Below are 14525 nucleotides of genomic sequence, written 5' to 3' on the forward strand. Positions count from 1 at the left end.
CTTGTGATGTTGATTGGGAGTTGTTGGTGGGATATCTGGGTGGGATTTTGGTAGGACCTCTTGACGGGTATTCTCAGGATGTCTTGGATGGTAAATGTTGTCAACATCTTTGTGGCAGGTGGGTATTTTGTGTTGGTGGGGCCTCTGGAGAGGTGTGGTGCTGGCAGGATCTCTTGCAGGGATGGGCGTTGGTGGAGATCCTAAGTGATGTTGCTGTGATCTCAGTGGATGTTGCTGTGATCTCAGTGGATGTCGGCGTGATCTCAGTGGATGTCTGCCGTGATCGCAAGGGATGTCTGCCGTGGTCGCAAGGGATGCCTGCCGTGATCGCAAGGGATGCCGGGCGTGGTCGCAAGGGATGCCGGGCGTGGTCGCAAGGGATGCCGGGCGTGGTCGCAAGGGATGCCGGGCGTGGTCACAAGGGATGTTGGCGTGGTCTCAAGATACCAATGGATGTTGCTTTGATCTCAGGGGACATTGGCGTGATCGCAGGAGACTGGCGTGATCGCAGGAGACTGGCGTGATCGCAGGAGACTGGCGTGATCGCAAGGGAAATGAGCTTGATCTCAGGATGTTGGCATGGTCTCAGGGTGATGATGTGATCTCAGGTTGTTAGTGTGATGCACTGGGGGTGTTTGCTTGACCTCTTGCTAGGTCATTGACAGCACTTGGGTGAGAGCCATGGGGCGTTGGCGAGATCTCTCTTGATGAGGACTTGATTGTTGTCTCCTGGGACATTGGCAGCATCCTTCCAGATGCTGGTGGTTGAGCAAGATCGCCACAGGCCAGTGCCTGACATGTGACTGAATTTGCCCGTGACCTACCAGCCTTTGAAGGGTTCCGCTAATCTAGAAATATCCCAACAGGATTCTTATCTTGTACCATTGATGCATATGCGCGGGCTCCTACGGCAATGCCACCCTAAGAGAAGGTGTGCTTAAACAATAGTGCCACCATTTTGAATAGCAGTGAGCGGGCTCGGTCTTCTCTCAGCCCACCTTGTGACTGCATCATGGTGGTTTGTAGAAAGTGAATCTCCAGTTCCATAGTTGGCAGCTCTGTGCTAAGGCCACAACTCCGCCATACATTTCCAAATTTATGACCCCAGATAGGTTTTACACAGCCTAGTGTGACATAAAACAAAATGGCGGCTCCAGGGGAGGGACAAACCCAGCCACAGCAAGAAACCCATCAAATAGAAAGCAAGCAAATGAGAGTGACAACAGAGCCAACCAGTTGTAAGCAATGGGCGGGCTCTAACCCCACTGTTAAGTTTGGCATGACCCACAAGAGGCCTTTCACAAACGCTGCCTATAGACAAGACCTAATATCAGGTGCGCAGGTGTCAGAACTTGCATCTGACTTTGCCCAGACCTACTGGCCTTTCAGAGACGTGCCCAGCAAGTTCTAGTTTTGCCTGTGGGCCGCTCCGTCCTCTCTTGGGTGCGGTCCAGGCCTCTGAGCACTAATGGAATAATGCACCTCAAGCCGGCTCCATGGACCCCGCGTGTTTATAGAGTCTGGACAGCGCTAATATTGTGCGCTGTAATTTGTTTTATGGAGTTGTGTATTCATGCCATGAGACCTCACAGGACCCAACAGAAGAGGTCTGTGATGCTGTTAATAACGATCAGAGGAATGAGCCTGGATCTCTGGTCCAGGGGGAGGTCTGAGGGCCTGCGCTGTTAGCTCGCAGCAGGATGGAAACTCAGTGTATTTCTGGTTTTATACAGCACAGAGCGCTTCACAGAGGCTGGAAAGATGAACCCTTGTGAAAGTGCGCACAAAAATGACGCATTGACTTTACAAATCTACATCAAGTGGGTGAACCTATCACATCATGTTATGACTGCGCAAGTCCATAGAAAATGTATTTGTTAGTGACTTGTCCTCATTTGTGGAATACAAATTATTGGGTATCTCTTTGAAAGTTGTGGTCAGGGCCAGCTTTAGGGCTGTGTGACAGGTGCGTCTGCACCGGGTGCTGACCTGGATGGGGGGTGCTGACCTCAGGGGGGGGCGCTGTGTTTAGCAATAACTTACAAAGCTTGGGATTTAAAAGCACCTGCTGTGAAGTTCCTTATGAGGGGGCAAAATTGTTGCACAGGGCCCCCCCCCCAGCGCTCTAGCCGGCCCTGGTTGTGGTATGAGCCGAACATCCTTAACTCCTTACAATGGTTATTCCAGATTCTTGGCGCTGTCCTGATGAATGCTTGTTTGACTGCTTTCTGCTTGTTAATTGTAGTGACTTCGAGTATCAATCGTTTCTTGTTTCAGGAATTTCTGTTACAGCTTTATAGTTTAAGCATCCGGACTTGAAAATGCATTACTTTCAATCAGTGCCTAATTTATCAAAATGAATTTCCAAGGCCGAAGGTATTACTCACTGATCCACTGCAGCTGACATCACCCAGGGCACTTCAAAATGCAGATTTGAGTTCAAGTTTTATCATTTTTGTTTAGCACACCTTACATTCCTTTAATGCTCCACTAATGAGTGTTGATTTAAAAAATACACACAGCGCCATCATGTGGTGGTTTCTTTAAAATATGTGTCAGTGTTTACAAATGAGTGCTGGTGCCAAGCACTGGAAAACACAGGCACAAATTAAGCACTGCTTGCAATGCTCCAGTCAGACTGCTCAGTGGGTGAAAGCGCCCATGGTTAACACAGTGGGCTAATGCACAGGGAAGAGGGTTAAGTAATAACCAGGACATGTGTCCTGGCAAAAGTTGACGAAGATACCTATAACATAACATAGCATGGTGTGTTCACGCACCAGTAAGTTAGCAGGTCTTTGAAACCACGTACGACAACTCAGTAGGTTATTGCACTTACTGAATAGATCATCCATCTAATCAGTAGACGTGTGTGCAAGTGTGGCAGTGGGCCAACTCAGATTTGTGTCCTTCGGAAGTTGGCTTAAAAAAAAAAAATGGGTCCTTGGTGAAGCCAATATGGTCATGTATTTAGTGTATTTAAAAAGAAATATAGTTGTTTCTGCGCTGTAAGCACCACAATGCTGGCCGCCAATGATCATCACTGCGGTGAGGCACCTCCGCTTCACGAGGCCTGTGTCACCTCTACCTCGCGAGGCCTGTGTCACCTCTACCTCGCGGGGCCTCAGTCACCTCTACCTCGTGAGGGCCCTCTACCCCGTCATGGGGCCTGAAGCACCTCTCTACATCATGCAGCCTGAAGCATCTCTGCCTCTCTAGGCCTGAAGCCACTGCTTAATTTGAGCAGGTGGTTTCTGGTCTCGGCACCGGCCACTTAATTGTCAACACTGGCACTTATGGTGGTCTGCCACATGGTGGCACTGTTTGATTAATTTAGAGATGAGAACAATTACAGTTGTTTACTAATTCAATATACATTAAAATGACAAATACCTGCCACACAAGCCATTCTTATAGCTTTGGGGGCCTCAAATAGACTGGATTGTTACAGTCATATGAGTGTGATGGTCAGTTTTGTTGTCATTGGCAGCGCTAGCAGGGGCAACGGGTGGTGCAAGCTATAGTGGCCTCCTGAATAGGGTCCTGGCACACTACCTCAAACACCCCTGCCTCTCAAGCTTGATAGCACCTCTCGCTCGTGAGGCCCAAAAGCGCCCCTGGCTCGACGAGGCGTGGAGCACCCCTGGCTCGACGAGGCGTGGGGCACCCCTGGCTCGACGAGGCGTGGGGCACCCCTGGCTCGACGAGGCATGGATAGCCCCTAGCTAGACGAGGCGTGGATAGCCCCTGGCTCGGCGAGGCGTGGATAGCCCCTGGCTCTGCGAGGCGTGGATAGCCCCTGGCTCTGCGAGGCGTGGATAGCCCCTGGCTCGACGAGGCGTGGATAGCCCCTGGCTCGGCGAGGCGTGGGGCGCCTCTGGCTCGGCGAGGCGTGGGGCGCCTCTGGCTCGGCGAGGCGTGGGGCGCCTCTGGCTCGGGGAGGTGTGGGGCGCCCCTGGCTCGGCGAGGCGTGGGCTGCCCTGCCTCAGTGAGGCCTAAAGCATCTCTGCCTTGTAGGGCTTGAATCTTACTTTCCCCTTGAGGCTAGAAGTACCTTCATCCCGCCAGGACGGAAGCACGCCCCTGCTTCATCCATCTTTCAGGGTACAGTGACATAATGCAGGATAGTGGGGGGCAATATGCTAAAGCCCCTTTGAGCTGAGACCTCCTGCCACTCCTTTGCCCTAGTTACATTTCTGGTGATTTTTGCATTGTATTTTTTTGAAAGAGGGGTGGAGGGGGGTTTGCTAAGGCCTCCGCCTTTGTTCTTCAGGAGCCCCTCACTTGCATTGTGTGTTCCAGGCTTTCTGATGTGTATATATTTGAATACATTTGTGAATATAAAGAATAATTTGCCCACGTTTCCCGAGAGTTCTTGATGTTAGGCGGCAGAATGTAAATGTGCGAATTAAATAGGTGCGCAAATGCATATTCAGTAGCCGGAAGAGCCGTGTGACAAGATGGGAAGGATTGATTTCGGGGTGCATGTTGGGGCACGTTTGCCTGGGTCTCTGGATATCTGCTACTTGCCAGGGTTCCAAGGACTGGGCCCCGGAAGAAAAAGTATTGTTTATATCACCTCTTAAAATAACCACCTTAATAGTCCTTTTTTCGCCCCTATTAGCACTCAGTTGTAAAAGCGGGAAGTGGGGAAAAGCCCTCCTCGGCGCCATCTTTGGTCTTACCCGGGTGCATTGTGGGTATTCTGTGACGCCACCTTGCACTTCCTGCCATTGGGATCTGAATTCAGGGATGGAGTGTTCTAGCTCAGGGGCCGCCCTTTTCTAAAACTCTGGCACAAAGCTTCCCGAAGGGTTAATTTATCAAGATTGGGGATTTGATCATTTCTGGAAGAGAAAAGGGGAGATATTCTATCTCCCTTCGCCACTGTTGGGGTATCCTGCAACCATCAGCTCCCTCCCCTTACTTGGAGAGTCAAGATGGTGCTGGGGTCTCCGCAAACCCACAGCACCAGCCCCCCCAACACCTTCGGGCCCTGACCCTTCCACTCCAGTGAAATTCCAACCCCCTTCTCTGGGACCATTTCTGCAGGAGAGCATCCTTGGCCCAGCGCCTGGATCCGCGGAGCATTGGCCCTTGAGCCCCACAATTCCCGATCCCTGAGATCCATGGAAGAGTGCCACTGGGGCGACTGCTTCGAGGCACTACGTGTAGCCTGGTGGAGCAGGTCATGCACTTTACTGGTCTAGATGGAGCCGGGATCCTGGTGTCTGACCCAGTGCTTTAAATGGAAAAATAGAAGTGCAGGTACTCTATACCAGAGTACCTGCTTGTTTCTGAGAAGTGCCGGTACTCTCCAATTAAAAGTATTACGTTTTTCTTGAGATATGCCGGTACTCTCCCTCTCAAAATGCAGACTGGAGGGAGTCTGGACGTCTGTCAGACCTCAGGATGAAAAGAGTGACACTGCACATGGCGGCATCGAGCTGGAGACAGTGTCCAAGGAGAGGAGACATGCCAGCCTCGGGCACCGAGGGGGAGAGATCCGAGCGGGCACAGGTGCCAGCGCAAGAATCAGAACTCAAATGAAAATTGAGAGAATCGACCAGGGCGGAGGAAAGATAACTGGGAACAGTAGAATGTGAAAGCAGGAGACGCAAGAGTGGGCGTGAACCCCGAGTGCCCAGCTGGCACGGCGTAAGGCGTGCACAGGCAGGGCAGGAGTGTCTCACTACCACCGTAACGGGCATCGCAGTCCGTGTCCAGCTGTCACCGGATGAGCAATGCAGCAGTGCCCCCCTACCACAATTACAAGCAGGAGCATTCGGTGCCCAGCTGGCATTTGTTAAAACCGACACAGGCAGGAATGTTTCCCTACCACAGTAACTGGAATCAACAGTCGGTGCCCCGCTGGCATCAGTTGAAGCATACACAGACAGGAGTGTCTGGCTACCACAGTGACGGGCATCACCAGTCAGTGCCTAGCTGGCACTGGGCGAGGCAACCAGGAGTGTCCCCCTACCACAATAATGGGCATGAGAAACCCGTGCCCACCTGCCATCGGTTAAACCACACACAGGCACGAGTGTCTCGCTACCACTCTAACGGGCATGAGTAATCCCTGCGCAGGTGGCACGGGATGAGGAGGGCACAGACAGAACCCAGTTGCTATTGGAACGAGCAGGAGCAGATGCTGGCGGTGCCCAGCTTGCATAGAAAGCGTGTCAGTTGCCAACTATTTGAGTGCCCAGCTGGCACAGAAGGCGGGAATGCTGCGGAGCCAGCGCGAGCGAGACATAAGGTTTTCTGCGAGGACGTCACTGGTGTAGAACGGAAAATGGGGTGCCAGAGCCTGGCACGAGCGGAGATACAGTCGTGACGCTAAGAGGGGGCTACTATACAAGATAAACCGGAAACACGGCCTGCGGAGGGGCGGGGCCACGATGAAAAGAGTGAAGATTGACAAATGGTTAGGCTTTGAAATTTGAAAACCAAAAACCGGGACATTTCGCAAAAATAGAAAAAGGACTACAATTTTACCGAGAGCACAGAACCGGCATAGAATTAGAGAAGACCAACCAAGAACATAAATAAAATGCATTTTTTACAGCCAATCTAATGCATTTTAATTAAATTGCTTTCTGATAACACCTGCTAACAATCCCTGCTTTAGAAAACATAAAAATGCACCTCCCACCATCTTCCGCTGACCTCACTACCTGCTAAGTGCAACCAGGGACTCGTTATAGAGGGGACTCTACCCCCCCTAACCCTCCCCCTCTTTAGTAAGCTTTGTGGCAAATTAGTTATTTCCCGAAACCATCGCGATCGGTCAGTGGGGGTGTTCAGCACAGTCAGAGCGCCTCGAGGCGACTATTTCTTTTCCAGCGCTAGTCCTCGAAACACACGAATGAAGACGGGGGCCGAGAGGGAGCGATAATGCTGCCAGCTGGGTGGCTAGTGGGCCAGGGATCGGACCCAGTAAATGAACCCGGTGCCCAGATTGTGCGGGCAGGCTCCGCGCATTGCGATGCAGAGAAACGCAATTTCCGAGCATCACACCAGAGTGCGGCTACCGGTAGCCCCTTCTAGGGCGACCAGACTTTAAAGACCAAAAACCGGGACATTTTCCAAAAATAGAAGAAGGACTGCAATGTTACATCAAGGGACCACTGCGGAATGTCATCGCTGGTCATCATAGGAACACAGAAGTGGCATTTTGGGGCCAGCGTCATACCTGTTAATTAAATAGCTTACTTATAACAGCTGGTGACTAGCCGGCTTTAGGACACCTAAAAGGGCATCTCGTTGTCTTCAGTCGGCACCTTCTAAAAATCAGGCATGAGCCAAATTTACCGAAATCTCCCGGGCAAATTTACCCAGAAACCGGGACGGTCCCGGCAAATCAGGGACTCTAGGTCACCTTAGCCCCTCCCCCAGGCCCCCCCTGCCTGCTGACGGATTAGCATCTTTCTGGCATTTGAAGACCAGATATTTGCAGCGTGGGTGCTTTGAATGTGGGGGAACCTGTAATACCCCACACCCCTGGTCCAAACTATTCTTTATTGATGTCTGTCGCGTTAGCGCAGGGCCTCACAAGCCACTGGGCTCGCCTGTCATGTGAAGGCTGCATGTGCACAGTGGCTGAAATACATAAAATACATAGAATGTCCCTACATTTCCCTGGGCCTGTGCGCGCCTCTTCTGTGTGCCCGGCTACCACCTCCGTGCCCTCTACAGATGCCCGCAGGCGCGCCTGCCACTCGGGTGGAATTGGACTCGGCGTGGAGAGCCGTGTTTTCCGGTGGCTCGGTGAGCAGTGCCCATTAAATCCTGGGTGCCATTCACAGAAAACACTGGGCTGAGCGGCGGGCACCGCGGTCGGCGGTCACAGGTGCCGCATTCCCGGGGAGAGAGGCGGGCGATGGTGGCACCGGAATACAGATGAGCTGGCAGCGGACTGCGGGCCGCGCAGCGAGGTGGTCCGTGGATGCCAGGGGCTGTGCCAGGCTGGCATCGCATGAGTGCCGTGGTGGCAAACCCTGGCACCCGGGCTGTCACCTCCGTATAATGCCCCTTTCATCTACTGACGTTGCATTCCGCATCAGGAGTGTCAGCCATGTGGTAAATCAGATTTAAAACAAGCATTTGCAATGCAATGGGTCTCGCGTTTGCTCGAGTTAGATCTATTAGTGTTGTAAATTCCTATCTGGACTATTCTTGCCATATAAACTCAAAATGAAAAGTAAAACAGTTGACGTAAGTGAGCCCATTTAAAGCGCCACGGCCACCAGGAGCGCGTAGGAGAGACACAAAAAGAAGTTCGCTCGCAGTCAAACGTATCAGCAAACGTGCAATTATCCATGCAACAGGGTCAGTCTGCAAGGCGGTAACGAAACCTCCACCAAGGAGGGACAAACGTAAAGCATTTACCAGTGATGATAGAGGATTTTTGAAAGGCAAGCCCATGAACAAGTGATAATGAAAGGTGTGCGGTGGTCCCGGTAAAAAGCCAACAGATACATTACAACAGGTCAAAGCACTTGTGCGCTCAACCTAAAAATGACAGAAATTTTTATTTTCTAATGTTATATAGCGCCACACCAAGGAAGTGCCTGGTTACTGTGAGGCCTCCAGCTGTGTTCAACGAGGCTGTAAAAGCTGGGTACCTGGCTGGGATGGGGGCAGATTTGTAGACCGAGGGTACTCTTGTAGGCACAAATTGAACCCCTCTATCTGGAGTCGTATTGGGAGGGGGGGTTCATACTGCAGGTGTTGTGTATTTCCTCTCTAATTGATACTATCCTCCCAAAACTGCCTGAACTCCAGCCACTCAACCTGAGCTCCAGCCACCACTGCCCACGGCCTGAGCTCCAGTCACCCCTCCTGAGCTCCGACTCCTGCCTGAGCTCCAGCCACTACTGCCCATGGCCTGAGCTCATGCTAGCACTGCCTGGGCTCCAGCCACCCTGCCTGAGCTTGTCACCACTGCTTGAGCTCCAGCCACCTGCTGCCTGAGCTCATCATTACTGCCTGAGCTCTAACAACTTCTGCCTGAGCTTCAGCCCCCGCTGCCCATGGCTTGCGCTCCAGCCATTCCTGCCTGAGCTCCAGCCACCTGCTGCCTGAGCTCATCACCACTGCCTGAGCTCCAACAACTTCTACCTGAGCTTCAGCCACCACTGCTCATGGCCTGAGCTCCAGCCTCCAGAGCCCACTGCCTGAGATCCAACCACCCATGTCTGAGCTCAAGCCACCACTGCCCATGGCCTGAGCTCCAGCCATCATTGCCCGAGCTCCAGCCGCCCCTGCCTGAGCTCCAGACTCCAGAGCCCACAGCCTGAGCTCCAGCCACCCCTGCCTGAGCTCCAACGACCCCTGTCTGAGCTCCATCCACCATTTCCTGAGCTCCAGCCACCACTGCCCATACCCTCAGCTCCAGCCATCCCTGTCTGAGCTCCCTTCACCACAGCCTGAGCGCCAGCCACCGTTGTCTGGGCTTCAGCACCTACTGCCCACTGCCTGCACTCTAGCCACTACTGCCTGAGCACCCACCCCAGGTACCCCTGCCTGAGCTCCAACCCATGGAACCCACTGCCTGAGCTCCAGCCATAAACGCTGGAACCCATGAGTCACCTCACAGAGCTCCAGCCACTAATTAATAGCCTCCATCCACTACTACCTCCATTATGTAACTGGACACTGACTTCTCAGCCCAGGCCCACGCTGTGTCACAAGCTCCTGGAAGTGCCTCGATGCTGCTGGGTCTGGCTGTCGTGCCCTAGTCATCAGCACTTGGAGAGATCTATACTGGCTTTCAGTCTCAGTGGTTACCAGGTGGGCTCGAAGCCCAGGTGGTCTTGTGCAAAACAAGACGAGTAGTCACCATATTGCACAGAGGATGTCCATGACCTGGAAAGATTTGGAAAGGTTGGCCTGTTTATCGTCTGGCCAAGCAGCCCCCGTTCATTGACTTGTCACCACTTGTCAATGTCACTCTATAGCGCTGTGATGCCATCCATATGAGTGCGCTGTGATTGCGGTCCAGATATTGGTTGTAAAGGTGGAGTTCTGTTTTAGGTCATGGAAGGGCTGTGGAACAGAAACACAGTGTATGTGTTGCCTATGAAGGCCGCACATGCGCACCAGGGCTTATGTATGTGCCCGGAGATGCCCTGCAGAGTCAGAACCACATGTATGTTCTGCACGTGAGAGCCAGAGACGCACTGCAGAGTAGGAGCCGTGTGTGTATACTGTGCCTGGGGACCAGAGGCACACTGTGGTTGGACCCCATGTGTATATCCTGCACGTGAGGGTCCGAGCTAAGGGCCATGTGTATGTGCCTTGCGTGAGAGCCATAGATATCCTGCACACATGAAGATACCTTAAGAAGAAAAATATTTTGCCATAAAATCAGGGTACGACTGTTGACGATCTCCATTATAAGCAGAGTTGTTGGTCCTATCACAATCGGCTGGCACATCCATAACCTCCCCCTGCATTTGCTGTACCTGTTAAGCGCATTCTCCATCTGCATCACTGTGTAATCTGGTCAGTAGACCTCGTCTGATGAGTCTTCATCCTGTCCCTCAGTCGTGAAATGTATCCATGTCCTGCTCCATACCCCTGAATCTTCGGATGCGCCCCTGTCCCATCCAGTGCCCTTGTCCTGAGTTGTACTCTGGTCCCATTTCATGTGCCCGACATGTACAGGAGTTCTGGTCCATGCCTTGAGATCTTTCCTGGCCTGATCCTGTAGCCATGAGCCCCAAGATGTACCCTGGCCCCATACCATGTTCCTGTCATGCATCTGAGTTCCATTCTATACCTTGAGATCTTTCCTGTAGCCCCAAGATGTACCCTTGTCCCATTCCATGTGCCCGTCATTGACCAGAGTTCCATTCCATGCCTGGGGATCTTTCCTGATCCTAAGACGCCCCTGTTTCCATTTCATGTCCCTATAATGGGTCGGAGTTCCATTCCATACCCTGAGATGTTTCCTGGTCCTACTATGTACCCGGTCCCATTCCATGCGCGGTCATGAAGTTCCATTCCATGCTTTGAGATCTTTCTTGGTCCCATACTGTACCATCGTCCTGAGATGTACCTTCATCCCTTTCCAAGTCCTTGTCATGAAGTTCCATTCTTTGTCTTGAGATCTTTCCTGGTCCTAAAATGTACCTTGGTCCCATTCTCTCTATTCTCAAGACTTGAAATGTTTCACTCTCTACCCCCCATATTCTGAGATGTACCCTAATCCTATACCGCCATGTACTGCTACGTGTCTTAGTCCCATTCTGTGTGGCCATGACATATGTACCTTAGATCTATACTGTGTTCTCATTTTATGAAATGTATCCTTGTCCCTACCTGGGCCCTGAAGAAGGAAATTTTTATGTCCTGGGTACTGGGTACTGAGATAAATCCTGTTCTAGTCTGTGCCGAACACCGGTCCGTGTCACATCCCCTATCCAGAGAAGTCACCATCGCTTACATGTATCCTGGCTTCATCCCATGCCCTGTGAGTGTATCCACATTTCATCCTGCGTTTTCAGAACTGTCTTTGGCCCATCCTGTGTTATGCTGCCCTGAGAGGTACCTTAGACCTTGTGCCCCTCTTGTAAGACTCGTGCTGCAGAAATCCCATGTCCTTGTTACCGCAGATGTAGCCTCACCCCATTCTGTGTCCAACTTTCTTGAGATGCCTCCTCAGCAAATTCACTGGCCATGATTAGGATGTTTACTGACCTCGTCTCAAGTCCTTTGATGTTTCTAGTCTCTTCCTGTGTCCTGAAAATATCTTCACAATATCTGGTCCCACCTCCCGGTATCCATGTGGTACCTTAGCTCCACGCGAGGTCTCATGAAGAGAGATGCTGTGATAAGCTGCTGTGGTGGGGTGCACAAGTCATATGTTATCTCATTAATGCCCTGTGTTTGCTCTCTTCTAGGTGAGCCAAGCTTCATGAGGAAGCCAGATGACCAGATTGGTATTTCGGGGGGTGTGGCCTCATTCGTGTGCCAGGCAACGGGTGACCCCAAGCCACGCATCACCTGGATGAAGAAGGGGAAGAAAGTCAGCTCGCAGCGCTTTGAGGTCAGTTGTAGTGCTGGGAGGAGGGTAGCGGTGCCCTACTTGCATGCCAAGTTGTTACACTACTTTGGTTGCTTTTTGCTCCTCCTCAGGCCACCCTCATGCCACATCACAACACCAGAGGCAGCAGAGGGTTTTAAAAACACTGGGAAAGCAAACATACTGTCATGTTTCTGGTCCTAAAATGCATAGGGAAACGATGACTTTCCAGAAAATAGTCTAGAATAGTGTTTCCCAAGCTGTGGGTTGAGTCCATTTTTTTTGTAGGTCACAAAAGTACAGGAATTAAATAAAGATGCCTTCAAGTTCTGTATTTATCTTGTCACGTTTGCTGCACTTCTAAGCCAGAGGTCACATGTCAGGCTGTGTCTTCTGCTGCTTATGCTTTTCACATGGGGACTCATATTTACAAACGTCTCTCTCTTTACAGCCTGAGAAAGAAAGGGAAAGGGAATTATGTGATAGTCTTACTGGGCTACAGGGAATGTGAAAGGAAAGGTTGTAGGATGTCATGTAAATAGCTGTGAATGAACCGTACACATTCAGCCGTTAGGAAACCAAAAGTGAAGCACATTTTTGTAAGTCCAAAGTGTGAAGGATCAGAAGAATCAAGACACTTTTTTTTTGGTGATGCACACGTTATAACTGTTCACTGAAACCCAATTACCACTCATTATCATTTGTGTGCTATATAGTTTTGTCACTAAAACTTTGCACATGTTTAGTGCCCATTTCGATGAAATATATGCTGTCTGTAAAAGACACTGGACTACCATACAATGCTTTACTTAAGGTAGGTGGGTCACAAAAGTTTGTACTAAAAAGTGGGTCGTACTTTTTAAAAGTTCCCAAAGTATTCGTCTAGAAGACTTATTTCCTATTCAAACTCTAGTCCTCAAATATTATGGTCAAAGATTAAAAAACAGGTCCCTGAAGTATTGTGAAAAGGGTTGAAAAGTTGTAATTTTGCTTTGCTGGGAAGTTCTGCCCTAAGGGCACCTCTTAAAGTAAAAAATAGAATTACCCTAGGGGGGCAGGAGAGAGAGTGCAGAAGCCTGGAGAATGGCATGCTTAATTCTTAATGAATGAATCAGCAAAGCATTATGGGTAGCTAACCTGAGGCATCTAATGCCGGTGAGAAAGAAGAAACAGGAGCGATGAGAAGAGGGTGCAGAGGGGAGCGACAGAGGAGGGGGATGACTTGGCCAAAATATTGTACCATCAAGAAACACTTCACTGGCAATCAATCAATCAGTATTTATAAAGCACGGTTACCCGTGAGGGTCTCAAGGCCCTGGGGGGAGGGAGGAGGAGCCTCATCCGAAGAGCCACGTCTTGAGGTTCTTCCTGAAGATGGCACGGCCCCGATGGTGCCACAAACCCCGATTGTGCCACAGACGCGGCCACTGCACCATGGTCTGCCTGTCACTGGGCCCAGGCAGAAAAGAGCCGTATTGTTCAGGCTCGCGTGACACAGGTGACCCCCGGCATCCATCTTAACTGAGTCCCAGGCTCCTCACCCTTTATAGAACAGGGAGAGACAGGGTGCCTCCTCTAGGTTCACTTATTTTGGTTTATTTTTGCAGTTTTCTAAGTTAGTGCATACTAGACCCAAGGCTTCCAGAACTTCGGAACACGATAAAAAGATAGAAACACCGAGAACTATTAGCAACAAGGGAATAAGTGTGCAGACTGAATATGAGAAAGAGGTTTCAATTTAATTGCAATTAAAAACACAGATGGTATACTAATACAATAATATGCTGATTGCAGTGTACCTGAAATTGTGTGTCTAAAATATACTTTTTGTGCCGCACTGTTTGTACAAAAGCCACAGGAGAATGCCAAAGGGCATTCTTTCAAATGTCAGTGGAAAAGAAAGTATTTTAAGTCTTTTATAAATGTGTCAAAGAAATAGTTGTTCAGCTTTGTTGGGAGAAAGGGGCTGGGGAGAGTTGGCGGGCCATGTCTTGGAAACATGCCCTGAGATCAGGGGCGTAGCTTCAGAGGGGTGTTTGGGGTGTTGATCCACCCCTTCCCCCAATGCATGTATCTTCTGGTAAATAGTTGGGTACAAGTGTTTCAGTCGGGTATGGGCAGGTGTCTGTCTAATTTCACCAGGAATATTTACATAAACACAGACAAAAACCGCACAACGCTCCCTCCCTCTCTGCTTTGAAATCCTTCAAAAATGTTGATTATTTTAGAACATATTGTTTTTTTTTCCTCTCACGTAGTACCCATACCAATCCACATTCGTCCCCCTTTCTACTGCCCCTTGGTCACTTATGCCAGCGTGGTTGTTAGAAAATCAAGCTCACACCCTCCACCACCCTTCCGGGCCAAGCTACGCCCCTCCCTGAGATCCATAGACCTAGGGTTCTTGGTTTCCTCAAGGCAGAAAGTTCTAGAAGTGAATCAGAGCTTCGGAATCCCCCCTCTGAAACAATCCATTTTTGAGCTAGATAAT

At 50.5% G+C, this 14525-nt stretch overlaps 1 protein-coding gene across 8 annotated transcripts in view; it reads left to right on the forward strand.

The window, feature by feature from the left end:
• Positions 1-14525, forward strand: part of PTPRF (protein tyrosine phosphatase receptor type F) — a 597274-nt gene that overhangs the window by 329339 nt on the left and 253410 nt on the right. For all 8 annotated transcript variants that reach the window (XM_069227811.1, XM_069227807.1, XM_069227815.1 and 5 more), the window contains one exon: positions 11913-12058. In XM_069227811.1, the coding sequence (XP_069083912.1) occupies positions 11913-12058 (146 nt within the window). The remainder of the gene's footprint in view (positions 1-11912; positions 12059-14525) is intronic.

Source organism: Pleurodeles waltl, chromosome 4_1 (assembly GCF_031143425.1).
Source record: "Pleurodeles waltl isolate 20211129_DDA chromosome 4_1, aPleWal1.hap1.20221129, whole genome shotgun sequence".
Classification (NCBI taxonomy): domain Eukaryota; kingdom Metazoa; phylum Chordata; class Amphibia; order Caudata; family Salamandridae; genus Pleurodeles; species Pleurodeles waltl.